Raw genomic sequence first — 14,551 nt, forward strand, 5'->3', positions numbered from 1 at the left:
TAAGGCCAGTGCTAAAAGAAAACTTAAGCAAAGTATAGTAGGGCTTCCTGATTGGGGGTGAGGGGGGGCAAGAACTCCCCAGGTTAAGGGTGGTCTCTCAATATAACACTACAGAGCTTCCTTTAGAAGGGGAACTTCCAGTGATGGCTAGTGGGCGGAGCTGTGCCATGTTTGACTTGTCCCAAATGGCTTATTCTACTTTTTTCAAGCCTTTTTAAACCCACGTTAACTTTGCTGGCGTTTGCTGCACATGTGCTAAGGCTGCCAAACTATACTGCACTGAGGATCCTTAATAAGGGTGAAACCAGCATGCAGTCATCTGCAGCATTGTGGACTGTCTGTCTTGGGTTGATTAAGCCATGTATAAACTAGGACTGCCCTGTAAAAACAAAGTCAATGTTCTGGGGTGAAAGGCTTGCGTTTGAGCTCTTGTGCATACCCACAGTACTTTGCTCATGTGGCTCTGAACTGGAAGCGAACCTCCAGGGATGGCTACTAGGTGGCACAGTGGCATGTGTGATTTGTCTCAAATGGCTTATTCTACTTTCATATTTCAGGAGAAAGGTGTTTTTTTCCCCCAAGGCTTTTAAAACCCACTATTACTTTGCTGGTGTTTGATACACATCTGAAATTCCACAGTTCCATTCGTATGGCAACAAAAGCAAAGGAAAATGCGCTTCTCTGAAGCAACTGGCAGAAGCCGCTTAGTTACTCTACTTCAGCAATAGTCCATGTTCCACTTCAATAAACCGGCTATAGCTTTATTACCACACAAAAATAACAAATGCTGCAAGGCAAACCTTTGCACTAGACATGAAAGACAGAATTCTGATAAATGATATGCGTTTAGCGGGCCTCACAGACGTAGCAGGGTTTGTCTTTTCTCTCCTAAACATTTCATTGCTAATTTTGACAGATTGTTCTATTAGCGGCACCTTCCTGGAATCTACAAAAATGCAAACAGTTCATCCATTAACCTCTTATTACTCGCCCATGGCACTTACACAACCGTGTCTTGGGCGTAGGTAGTTTGATTGTGTTTTGGGCTGTGTTCAGCAGAATTGGCTCTTGTCTCTCGTCATGCCAATGCGGCTGTACACGCAGACCCCATTCCCCATCCTCCCGACCAGTAGTATCCCGGCTGCAGGTTCAAGCATTTCTTTTTGCTTCACAATCTAGACTTCATCGGGGGGGGGGCAGGGGGTGAGGGGGGAAATGCAGTAAACACTTGTGTAAAGGCGCGTTATAAATGACTTATCATATCATACACCCTGTTTTCCCAGTTTTTCCCCTTCCACCTTCATATCCTTAGGAGCTTTGCTTATTTTTTTTATTTTTTAATGTCTTAATGTTACTTATTGGCATTTTTTGGGTAACATATACCTTAAAATGCAAATAGGGGAAATGCTGCTGGCGTAATGCCTGCATCCTCATAATATGTATTCCAACCTATGGCACCCAGAGGCTAGCTCAGGTATACAGACAGACAGAGCTTAATTTTGTAAGAAAATAAGGGCCAGAGCCCAAATATTTTCTAGCACACTTATGACCCTGCGAGGCGTACAGTACCACATCATTGCTGCCACAACCCACAGCTGCTCCCCACAGTGTGACACATTTGAGGTTAAACTACAGCTCGCACCTGCTTATTGGGGTTGAATGGCTCTGACTATCATCACTTCACCTGAGAGCATAAGTGTAGGGGCTCAGAAATAAGTGCCAGGGCTGATCCCTGGCAAAGACCCCCACACATTAACACTGCAGACAGACATATAAATAGACTCCGAAGATCCTGGATTCTGTCCTACAGATATCAGAAAAACACACTGCCACATCTAAACCTTAGCGAGAGCAGATGTGGTTTTATGGAGGCTGGAGACATGGGATCCAATTTTGACAATAGCGAAAACATAATATGATTAAGCTAGGTTTCACAGGTATGTAAAGAAACCTTCTACAAACCAAACTCTTGTGTCCATCTAATTGTCCAATTTCTATGTCCTCTTTACATCTCCAGAAGGCAACACATTTTATCTCCAGAAGGCAACACATTTCTGGGATCAGACGAGACAACAACTGGCTCTCAATCAATGAGGGAATTCAACTAAAAACAGCCTGCCTAACCCATAAATACCTCAATAGCTCAGCCCCTCCCTACCTTGTCGAAAAGGTCTCCAAATACACCACCTGACTAACCAGATCTACAAACTCTGGCTGCCTAAAAGTGCCCAGATACAAATGTAAAAAAGCAGGGCCTGTAGTTTCCCGGCAATGGTAGCTCAACTATGCAACTCACTACCTACTTCCTTAAGAGCTGACCAGTCTTTCTATAAATTCAGGAAAGAAACCAAACTCTGGCTTATCTCCAAAGATTCACCAGAATAGGCAACCTCCAAAGGCTCCCCCCAGCACACTCCTACACCTGCTCCTAAACTTTAGAGCTTTTAAAACTAGCGCCCGACTATGTAGATTCTGAGTGACCCTGAATTGTATATTATTGTATATTATTGTTAGATTATTACTTCTTTGCATTTCTCACTCTTCTAGGCTCTTAGTAAACCTGAATTGTCTTATTGTATATTATTATACACTCCTTTCTGTGTTAATGTGATATTTTTGTTATTCCCATTATTGTAATGCCATCTGTGTAACCAAGACACTGAATATACTTGTAAACTGCGCCCAGTTACCCCCCCCCCCCCACGGTTTGCATTATAAATAAACAAAAAAACAAACAAAACAAACATTGAGGTCGTCACAATCCGTTCTCAACGGGATCCCACACTCTATACTCTTCATCGTACAGCCCCTCATTCCCAAGGCGCTTCTGATCCAGTAATGATTCTAGGTAAAATGCTCCACAGCTCCTTGAAGCCACGATAACACTACACCAATTAACTAAAACAACAATAACCTACACCTCAAGGGGCACTGAACTGTATGTTCCTGGGACACAGCACAGTAAGATGCACACGTTTCAAAATGCCCCTTTCACCAGTGGATTGCTTAGGGAAGGAGTGTCGCGATAATCCCTCATGTGTATGAATATTCCATGAGCGCATTTGGCATTCATGTTATTCATTGTGCTTGCCTCGTTACTATGCAACATGCCTGTGCCTGGAATTGGAAGGCCATTTTGAGAAGACCGCCTAGCTTCTATTCTCCATCAATGCCACAATGAAACACATGATCAATTATTAGGAAAGATCAGAATGCAATACATCTGTGAAGCGCTGAATACGGTTCTGCGTGACCGAGGAGGGTGGGGGTGCTGCGCCCCCAAAGCCTGGAGGAAAATGCATACATGCCAACCCTCCCGATTTAGGCGGGCGTCTCCCGACTTTTCGTGAACAAATATTGCTATTTTTCACGTTCTCCCGCCTAAAATACTCCTGGCCCCAATGCATCCCTATGGGAAAATGTGCAACTCCCGATTTCTCTGATGAAATCTCCCGCCCAGTTGAGTTGGCATGTCTGAAAATGGCCTGTGGAGAGAGCAACACAGATTCCTGACAACAAGCCGGCTAGTTCAGCGAGTACATGACGCTTCATTGCCCAAGGAGTAGCTATGGAAACTTTTATGTTCCGAACCCTAGGAAGAACACAGGGAGCTGGAGAGGAGCCACGCCGTTTATTTTTAATGGCAGAAAGCGTCCCTCTCCAGAGCCCTAGACGCTGGCGGAAAAGAAGTGGGCCAATGTGGCGGAAGCTGAAGGGTTAAGTAAACAGCCTGCCCGGGTGGGCGGCAAGGATTGGCTGGCAACACTTACCGGAGGGCAGTTTTGTAGTGGAAAATGGCTTCGTCGTAGCGGCCCTGGTCTTTCAGGAAGTTGGCGTAGTTGTAGTGCACTTTGGCATTGTGCGGCAAGGTTTGTACTCCGGACCTGCAAAAGGGAAACAAAGCATAACACCTGAGAGTCATCGTGGTTCTGACTTGCCGGCATTCATATGCTTAGGGGCGAGGTCGCCCCACTTGGCTCCTTTGTGTTGCCTAGTACCAGGACTGCTGCTCTTAAATCACATTAATGAAACACATGCATTTCGTGTGTGGCCTTTCTGCTTTATTGGCCCCATGTAACATTACCTCTTGGGTGACACTTATATTACTGTCTATATTCATTGAATTTACCCTCAGCAATTTAACTCTGGAAATAGAATTTGACAAAGAATTGGCCGGATGATGTCATGCATCGATTTGGCGCAGGACCATTGTGTATGAAAAGCTTGAAGGTTGCCCGGCTGGCCAAGAGAGCTGTTTTTTTATTGTACCGATTTAGTGGTAAGAAGACTGTTTGCATGAGAAGGGCAGGCAATATAACCAACATTTAAGGGAGCCAAGATGTCCTCCAGGTTAGCATCCCGTCAGCTTTAGGAAACAGGAAACTAAACCATTAAGGAAATAGTTAAGGGTACAAGATTCTGCTTCATTAATATTTGGGGGCATGCCTTTACATCTTCATGCACGTTCAGCTACTGCATTGACGCTGATTTTGCTCACTTTTCAGGGAACAGGCCAAGCAGACAAACAACTGGTCTGTGGGTATTGACAACATAAACAAAAGGCAGGTGGGTTTTACAACAGAGAGATGCAAATGCACAGGTTCAAATGCATGACGAGGTAATTGCAGTAGATGTAAAGACATGGGACCCTTGCAGATACATTCTTTCCTCAAAGTATTTCAAAAACAGATTTTTAGCTTTATGTAATGATTTGAAGTTCTATTAAATGTATTAAAATATTAAAAAGAGGCTTACATACAGAATTAAAACAGCGTGAGTGAACCATTATTTACGAACCAAGGTTTGCCCATCTTTAGAATGCTACCCAGCGCAGTCAGCAGAGCACATCACCCATCGGCTCCCCGTACTAAACATAATGGTTTTGAATAAGTGCCATCCAAATGACAGGCAGTGGAAAAGACACATTTCATGCCATGCCTACAAATGTGGAATTGATGACATTTTTTAGCAAGTCTGAATTACATGTGCTTAAAATGTTGGGAATAAATGACTGCAGTCTCACTCATAGCTACAATTAGTAACTTTGACTAAATGTGCCCAGCTGCAGTTGGTTTTACATGTAACCTGGTCATAGGAGCTTTAACGCCAGGTTCCGGGGTTCAATGTGCCTCAGTTTAATATCTTTCTGAAATGGCTCTAGAAACTTGGCCCCCAAGTTCCAGGATGCACCACTACTCCTGTCAATCGCTTCCTCAAACGACTCTAGAAATGGTCCCACATCCCATCCTTCAGCATTTCTCTATTCCATTGCTTTGTTGGGCTGCTCACCGGGCACTCTCCTTTGGCGTTTCCCGTATCACTTAAGCAAACATGCCCATGCCAGGTGGCATACAGGCCCAGTAAAGCTCTGCCAGGCCAAGCCTAGGTAGGCCAGAGTGAAGCAAACCCCTCTGTGCCCACCAAGTGGATGACCGCTATTCACATCCTGGGGCTTGCGCCGAGGCTTCGTCAGGGTGCGAATAGTTTCAAATTGTTTTTTAGACAGTGGATGGACCGTGTGCCCAATCTCCTGTAAAAAAAAAGAAAACAGATGGGTACTGCCATAATACATAGAAAAGAGACTAAGTCCCTTTTCTATTTCTATTGCAGCAGCGTGAAGTTGAGGGGAAGTAGCGCAGCAACCTTCTGGTTAATCTGTAAATAATTAATGAAACCCCTGGTTTTTCTCTCGAGACTGCCAGCAGAGAGAGTCTGACAATGACGTATCTTTTTCTGCGTGAGCTAGTACCGGTTTATGTTGCGCTCCTTCATGGATGCTAAGGCCAGTGCTTTAAGTGGGCCGGGGCCTGCCGGGGCCGGGCCCCGGCAGTCTCCAAAAAGTGGGGCTGAGCCAGGGCCCTGCCGGGGCCCCCCGACCTCATCACGCCATGGCAGGACGCATTATCCCGCCGCAGCCGCAGCCGCGACGGGAGATGCGCCCACCACTTTAACGTCAGACAAGCTGACAGAAGTGCCAGCCAGGCACACCGTTGCTGTGCCTGGCTGGCACTTTCGTCAGTCACTGTAACTTTCTCTGATGACCCCTCATCTGAGGGGCCATCAGAGGAAGCTAGAGTCCTTTAGTTTTCCCTCGCCAGGTCACTGACCCTCAGCGAACCCGCGGGCTCCATGATCAAATATGCAGATTAGATCACGGAGCCCGCGGGTTCGCAGAGGGTGAAAGACGCCTCAGGGTCTGTGATCTCTGCTCAGAGCAGAGATCACTGAGCTCGAGGCGCCTTTCTCCTTTGGCAAGGCTTTATAAAAGATGCCTTCAACTGTGTACGTTTAAGCCATCTTTTATAAACGTAGAAATATTTCTATGTTTATAACAGACTGCTTGAATCGTACACAATGCAAGGCATCTTTTATAAAGCTTTGTCGACGGACAAAGCCACCTTGGGTTTTGTCCGTCCTCAACGCTTTATAAAAGATGCCTACTTTTCAAGCCGTCTTTTATAAACATAGACATATGTTACAAATGTCTATGTTTATAAAAGACAGCTTGAAAAGTACACAGACCATAGTAAGGTAAGCACACAAGTGTGCGTAATTTACTATGCTTTGTGCACTTACAAGCCACCTTTTATAAACATAGAAATAAAAGAAGGCTTGAAAAGTCACAAACCATAGTAGTACGCAAACAAATATATAAATGCTCAAATACATTTATATATTTGTTTGCGCACCTTACTATGATTTGTGCACTTTTAGGCCACTCCCACAATGGAAGCCACGCCCCCAAACGAGGGCCCCCCCTCAATTTCTTACCCCACTTAAAGCACTGTCTAAGGCTCATCAATTTGGTTCCCTCACAATCATTGCATGCGACTACTACGCACAGAAAAGATTCAAGCTCTTAAATAACCACATATAACGGGCGGCCAACAAGGTCTGATGCACATCTCCTCGCCAAAGTTTTTCCTTAAAAGCGAGCTGCTTTTACCAGACTCTTGCTCAGAGTGAAACTAAGAAGATTTGAACGCTTTTTTTACCAGTTTATTGCCTTATTATAATGTTGCCCCATTGACTCGTACTAGAGCGTTTTGCCCCATTGACTTTAAAGGAAAATGTTGATTTCTATTTGTTCTCTTGTCCCGGTATTTGTACATCGGGAACAATGTAGTTCAACTGAGTTCAGTACTTGATAATAACTTTACAATATGTTTGAATTGGGCATGAAGTTCAATAACATTTATATGCACGCTCTTTTAAAAGGGTGACTGATACATGCATAATTACATGCACCTCAAGTGAAGTCAAGCGATTGAGCTCGGCCTGCACTACTAATGGTGAGCTAGAGGGCACCTCAGGCACCTCATGGAAGGTTTTCAAATCAAATCTGCCTGCAGACCTACAGCTAGGGCAGAGTGGGGGGTTCAGGTTTAGCATATTAAGCGCTCTTCCCACGGCTGGCCTTCCAGTTTGGCTTCTTAGCGGAGTCCCCTAAATTAGCCAAGTTGCATTATTCACAAGGAGATAATGAAAGATATCAATTCTTGGGAGAGAAAGCTGCCGAGTAGCTGCTGCAACTTCCACCTCTGCAGCCACAGCAGACTGCGTCAGCTGCATGCCCCCGCACATGAATCCTTCCCGTCTTCCAACTACGTGTGTCCGCCGTGACTGCCCATCTAGTCGCGGTGGCCTCCGTGGCCCATAATGTTAACCAACAGAGCCCTTGATCCAGAGCTCATGACATTTAACACACGCCTTGAAAAAGACCCCTGTTGCGTCGAAACACGTGTCGGAAATAGTGTTTAATCAATTCACCTGGAATAGTAGGCACATGTGTGTAATTAAAGCACCTGACATATAACCATTACGCAAAACTTGGCTCTCATTCATAAGAGCCCGAGCACCGATGAATCCAGTGCCTGGTTTCAGTGAAGACCCCCCACTATACCTTAGATGTGTGTGTGTCCGGAAGATAGTGGAGCAGTGTCTGGCACGATAGCCCAGGCTGCCCATGCTCTCGGCAGCCGGGAGAGCACAGGTGCCCAGCAATCCTGGACGTCGCCTATATGCAGCCCCAGTTATGCAGAGGCGGAGTGCCAAAAGCATCAGATTTACCATTCTCTGCAGTGAGGCAATTGGCAAGGTGTGTTTATGCCAACTGAGGTAATTGGCAGTGTGTGCATTGAAGATGGCATGCACAGATATTGGATGTGTGGGATATATAAAGCACAAACCGATCTGGAAAACAGTGGAGAGGTAGATTGGGCGGGTAGGGCGAGGGCAGGCAAGGTTTCGGAGCGGGGACTGGAGTAACAGTGAAGGTTACAGGTAGGGTGCGGGGGTAGCAGAGGTCTCTTGGAAGATCGATCAGTGCATTTTCCCCCTGGTATCTGTTTGCCAGAACCTAAATATTATCTTAGCTAATTCTCTGAGAATATTATTCAAGTACAGGGGGCCCAAGTTCACAGGGGCAAGGGGGCAACTGTCCCCTCAGTTCTCTAGAAATGGGCCCAGGAGCTCACTTACCCATCGTAAAGATGTTTACAGATTTCGGTTTCCAATTTTAGATCCCAATGGAGACACCCTTATAAGTAATTTACATACAGTTCTCTATTGATGATATTGACCAGTATCAGGGAATTCACTACGGATTTAAAGTCACACAGCTGGAAAGGTAGCTCAGCAGGTTGAGTGACTGATGCTGAGATCCCATGTGCTCAAGCCAGTGATTTTTCCATTTGCTTCCGACTATGTGCTGTAAAATGCATTGTTTAACCCATTATTTAAAAATGAATTCCTGGAGCAGAACACACCAAGCCCACCAGGCAAGGGCCTTGCATCTCCATCTTCGTTCTGTCTGTTTAAAATATTCAGGTGTGGAATATGCTTCTCTACCCCCATAGTAAAAATCAAAAGTTGGCTCCCATACTAGAGAGGCGAGGACCAAAATGATGCGTTCAAAGATGAAAGCTCAGAGGTCGGATTCGTTTTGCAGATGTTGCTTGAATTGTCTCTAAAGGGGCTAATCGCAAGACGGGCCAGCACCGCGGACAGGCATGTTTTCATAAGATGAGGTCTCTTGGAGCAGCAGGGGAGCGGTTTCCAAGGGGTGGGGTTCCGATGGTTTGATTGCAGGCCTGAGTGCTGAAATCATGCTGGCTCTGGAAGCCTGAAATCAAGCCATCCCCCATTGACTGCAGGAGGAAGCCATCTTCTATACACATTCTGAGGCCGGATTTGGGTGGAGCAGTAATAAGTTTCCCACTGAGTAATTCCTTCCAGACACCAAGCTCCTTCTAAAATCCCTCCGTGAAACCCTTTCTGCTAAAAGGCGAGCTCCAGAGAGACGCGCTCTTGCGCTTGCTGATCACGATACCACACACAGCCTTGCTTAGTGACAAGAGGTCACTTTCCCAGGGCTTTAGGGAACTCTGCTGCGTACTCCAGGGGTCAAGTCCTAAAGAATTAAAGTGAGGGGACTCAACAAACGCAATGGGATGTGATGACGCCAAAAATTAGCATATCATGGTGACCACCCAAATTGAACAGGACGAATGACATTCGCCTTTCATAAAATCAACACACACAAAAAACCAAGAGAGGATATTTTCTTCTAATAGTGTTTTTGAAAACTTTATTAGATGTGCATGTTTTAAACTCCAAGAACCAATACAAATGTTTTCCCCGAGACTTGCAGTACCAAAATGGAACATTTCACCATTAGTTGTTATTCTCCATCAGGTCATACAGTGCAGTGGTGAAGTGTACGGCCTACAAACCTGATGACTGTGGTTTGATCCCCGTGGTCAGCTTGAATTCATAAGTTTAAAGTGGACATTCAATGTTTCTCATTTTAGCTGGGGGGACTGAGTCCCCCCTCTGAATAAAGCGGGTGGACTCTGTACCCCTACATGTACCCTCGACTTGAGCCCTGGCGTACTCATACCTGCCTACATTCCGGAATCAAAAACCCAGAGATCCATGTCACTGGAATGCTCCGCCCACATGTTCGCCAGGCCACGCCCACACGCTCGCAATATATTTTACTTTGTACTATATTTGTTTTATAAACTCCCACGATTGTAATAAGCACTAAATGTGCAAAACATATTAAGGAATCCATCATAAATATATATGTACGTGTATGTGAACTAAGTGCATTATTAACGTGATAAAGGAATCTCGAGAACACATGCCACGATAACTTTTATTTTCTGAATCCACATGCGGTATAAGTGTTCCCCCTAGCGAGGCTGTAACGTTTGCCCGTCATTACAGTTAACTCGTTTTGAAGGCAAACATGAGCGCATTTCGGGAGGGACAGCAAAGAAACGTTTACTCCCGTCAGATGTGCTGCTAAGAAGTGCTGAAGGGCGCAGTTACTTGCTGGCACCGCGTGGCAGCAAATGGGTCAAAGCACACACATCTAGTGGAGATGCAGGAATGGCTGGAAAACCCGGAGACTCCACGCTCTTCCCGGGGACCCGGAGAAGAGCTTGAAAACCCGGAGTCTCTGGGCTAGGCAAGTATGTGTGTACTGCCAAAGCGGTGACAGACAGTCTGTGGAAAGTAGAGGTGGATGAAAACGGCTAATTTCGTTCCGCAGCAAAATTGTCAGATTCCTGACAAATTCCGCCCAACTTCGCACACAGAGTTTGTGCCGCTTTCCTGCACAGAATTTTGTTTTATTGAAATTTTGTTTTTTTAAAACGAGTTTTTGACCACAGTAAAGCAGCTCTTACAGCATGGTGCATCCCTCTACTACTGTCCAGAAGCAGTCATGGTATACACTGCATGCAGTCTTTGAAGGCTGCAGAAAGATGTGTCATGAGCCAACAATCACAACCATGATTATTCCCACACCACATCACACTCATAGATAGTTTTTCCACCAAGGATGGGCGAAAATCTCACTGGAGAAACAGAACTGACGAAATTCGCTAACAATTCTGTTCCGCTCACTGGGCGAATGATCACTTATGTGCCACAAAGTAGCTTTTTGTGTGGTCCAAAACATGCACAAATGTGAGTAAAAAAAATAAATTTAATGAGCGAAACACCCTTTTCCTACCCGAAATTTCTTTTTTTTTACATTTTGTTTTTTGAAAAACAAAATGGTGGGCAGGAAATGAGTGTTTGTCCCATAATATACTGATCCCTGCAGCCAGCCTCCTATTAAGTCTTATCACCTACTAAGCGGGCACTTCTTTTATAGGAAGCAGCCGTAGGCAAAGCCAGAGCTGCTGAAGTGGAGCACAAGCCCATCTCTAACTTTCTCTATATACTTATTCACCAGCCACTTTAAAATAAAGCTTCATTTAGCTGAGGCCCCTAGCAGGCCAGGCCATGAGAGCGCATGTGCAGAAAAACTGCAGGAATCTTCACTTCAAAATCTTGGATTGAGAAATGGACACCACTGGCACACATTAAACACGTCATGCTCTATTAATTCCTTAAAATAACTGCATTTCTTGAAACGCACATTTCCCTTGCTTGCAAGAAGCTAGTGGAAAACTAAAACTGGACTCTGCAGCATGTTGCTTATCAGCAGCACTGCTTCTGTCTATCGTCCCTAGCCGACAGCTCTCTGGCAATTACTGGGGCTATTCTGTTTCCTGGCACAAGGGTAATGGGGTCGCAGACGGCTGCACAACACGCAACCTGGGCATTAGATTAGGGCACATGGTTCAGTAAGGGAAGGAGGAAGCACTTTACACACGAGCTAGAACATCAGCCAGCCAGAGGAGGGCCGATAAGGCACAAACACATGGCAAGCATGCACGTATTTCTCCATCGCACTTCCTATTCTACAAATGCAAAGGGGGATTTACACATATAAGTAAAAGGGAATCCAGGCGCATATAGCACTTTATAGGGTGAGATGATGCGGGGGTTTTGCATGCAAATTCTTCACATAAAAACATTTATTTCAGGATGTGTATCCTATGATCAATTTGTCTCACGGGGTGCTGCATGCCCGGATTTAAACAGCATTACAGTTACTCTCCTTAAATCATGAAGGAATTGTAATGCAAAAGAAAAAAACACGATCCAACCAACAGAGGGCTTGTACTATCCAGGAGAATGGATATTTTGAAGGCATTGTATTTGCAAATAAAAACAAATATGGATGGATTCAACCTGTGTTAAGTGCTATTTTGTTTGTGGAAAGCTGCTGTGCATATGCTTGACTTTAAAAAGCTACTTAATTAAACAAGCATTGGCAAAGCCAATAGCTCTGCCTTTGCCAACATGGAGGGTAAGGATTTTCTGTAAAGCCTACACAGGAGAAAAACAACTTACCCTCTACATCTACAAAGCAAAACCTATTGGTTAGCAGTAAACATAAACAACCGTGTTGGGCTTGAGCAAGCTCCCAGCATATACATATGCATATGCACCTTATTTCAGATATAGGCTTAACTACTGCCAATTATAAAGTACAGATAACATTGATGATTATGAAGTATTTTAATCTTGAGCTGTTGCCGACATGTGTTTTGACCAATGAAGGTCTTTTTCAAGGCTGAATTTCTTAAATGTGCCTATTTAAATGTGTTCCTATCTTTAGTAAGGTCGTAGACGTAGACAGTTTCTGGTAATGAGGAGCGATCAGACTCCAAGTGTCTTCAAAAATGTCTAGGATGTGCAGTATTGCATGACGCTATTTATATCAATTCAAAGGCTCGTTAGTACTATAGAATCTTAAAATGGAATAAAACGCCTGAAGTACTGTAATGAGGACCATAGTAATTTGCAGTGTTATCTATTTCTGTTGTGTTCAGTCATATTGTGCAATCAGAACTTGTAAGTCATTGACTAGAGCTTTTCCCGAGCGGCTCCTCTTGGGCCATGTGCTGTGGAATGGCTCTGACTGTGGAATTAGGGTGGGAAATGACTGCTATATGTACAAAGAAAATACAGTGATTTGGGTCATCATTTGGCTGGAGCTTTCTAGAAGGACCAGGGTCAGGCGATTTATGTGTAAGAGACATCTTCGTGGACAACAGACTCATCTAACCATATTTATGACTGGGACAGTGGAGCGAGACCTCCCCCCTAATTCTAATAGTTGTTTCTTTTCTGGAAGATTCCAGGATAGTTTTGGTTGTGTCACAGGACATGGCCTATAAAGGTGTAGGTCTGGTGGATGGGTCAGGTTGTTGGGAGTTTGTTCTGGGAGAGCGAACATATTGCTCCGAAGATTGTCGTTCAAGACAATAAAGCTGTCTCTGACTTCGCTGCTACCTCAAAATGATTTTGTTGGCTTGGCTTCACTGACAATTGGTTGGACTGTTTCTGGGAATAAACATGGCAATCCCAACTTTGACATTTTCCGATATAGTGCTACACATTCCACTTCTGTTTACTTCAGAACACCCTCTGTAGTGCCAAATATAGACAATGGACAGAAATATCGGAAACTAAAATTATGATTGCCTTAATCTCGATCACTCCTCAAACTTGTAAAGCCTGTTGGAAATAATTAAAGCACAGGTGCATAAGTGTTATTTTCTCTATTTAAATACAGGAGGGACAATGCTCTTTTGATCACAAAACATACAATAGATAAGAAATCAGATTTGATGGGAAGTAGTGAGCTTCTTACAAATGGATGAGTTTGAGGGACATTCTGACCAGGTTGTGGAGGGGAGTAAATGGAGCAGTCACTGGGGACAATACATAAGTGGACATACATAAAGGACAACCAACATTGGACATTTTTAAGTGCACGCAGGCCATACAGCCAGCTGTGCTCGGGACGTGACCATGATGGATGAAGTGGTAGAATGGAGGCAGAGGAAGTGAGGGACAGAGGCAGGTTAGAGGCAAGGGAAACATGTTAGCTAGCAGGCAGATAAGAGGTAGGTTAAGAGGGTAACTCAGAGGCAAGGAGGTAGGGTTTTAGTTTGGTTTTGAACAAAGCTGTGTGGACTGTTTCTCAGAGGTCCGGGGGGGAGGGGGAGAATTCCATGCAAGTGGAGCAAGAAGAGAGAAAAAGCGGAAGCAAGAGGAAGCACAGGGAGGGCGAGGAGCCACAAGGGTAGTCAAGGAGGAAGAGCAGGGATTACAAGAAGGCTTATAGAGTTGGATAGAGGAGGATAGATACAGTGGTGCCTTACCGTGGATATATTTGTTAATCAGAAGACATTTAAATGGCCCTGTTTTGCATCATCAGCTTTCCAGCCTGGTGATGCTACGAGGAAGTAGGTGTGAAGTGAGAAAGTTCAAAGAGAATCCTGGTAGCAAAGTTAATGATCTTGTCCAGAGGACAGAAACCATAGTTGGGGAGACCAAAGAGGATGCTGGCACAGTAGTCCAGTTTAGAGAAGACAAACAAGGTTAAGAGATGCTTAGCAGTGTTGAAAGGAAGTAGGTGCCTGATTTTCCTAATATTTAGGAGGTTTTGGCGAGCTTCTGTTCCAGTTTTGTAAATGAAAGTAGAGAAGGTGTGAGAAGGGTCATAGATGATGCAGAGGTTTCTAGCCGAAGAAGAGTAGGGGAGAGTGACAGGTGGAAACTGGATAGGCAGAGGAAAAGATGAGACAGAGCTTTTGGCAGAGAAGAAGAGTACCTCTGTTCTGGTAGAGTTTAA

The 14,551-nt window shown here is 44.7% G+C and overlaps 1 protein-coding gene across 1 annotated transcript in view; it reads right to left on the bottom strand.

Annotated features, from left to right (window-relative positions):
• TMTC1 (transmembrane O-mannosyltransferase targeting cadherins 1) overlaps positions 1-14,551 on the bottom strand; it is a 1,779,343-nt gene that overhangs the window by 514,235 nt on the left and 1,250,557 nt on the right. Inside the window, exon 11 of the mRNA XM_069628531.1 lies at positions 3,771-3,884. Within this exon, the coding sequence (XP_069484632.1) occupies positions 3,771-3,884 (114 nt within the window). The remainder of the gene's footprint in view (positions 1-3,770; positions 3,885-14,551) is intronic.

The sequence above is a fragment of the Ambystoma mexicanum genome, chromosome 12 (genome assembly GCF_040938575.1).
Source record: "Ambystoma mexicanum isolate Mex_15411 chromosome 12, UKY_AmexF1_1, whole genome shotgun sequence".
Taxonomy (NCBI): Eukaryota; Metazoa; Chordata; class Amphibia; order Caudata; family Ambystomatidae; genus Ambystoma; species Ambystoma mexicanum.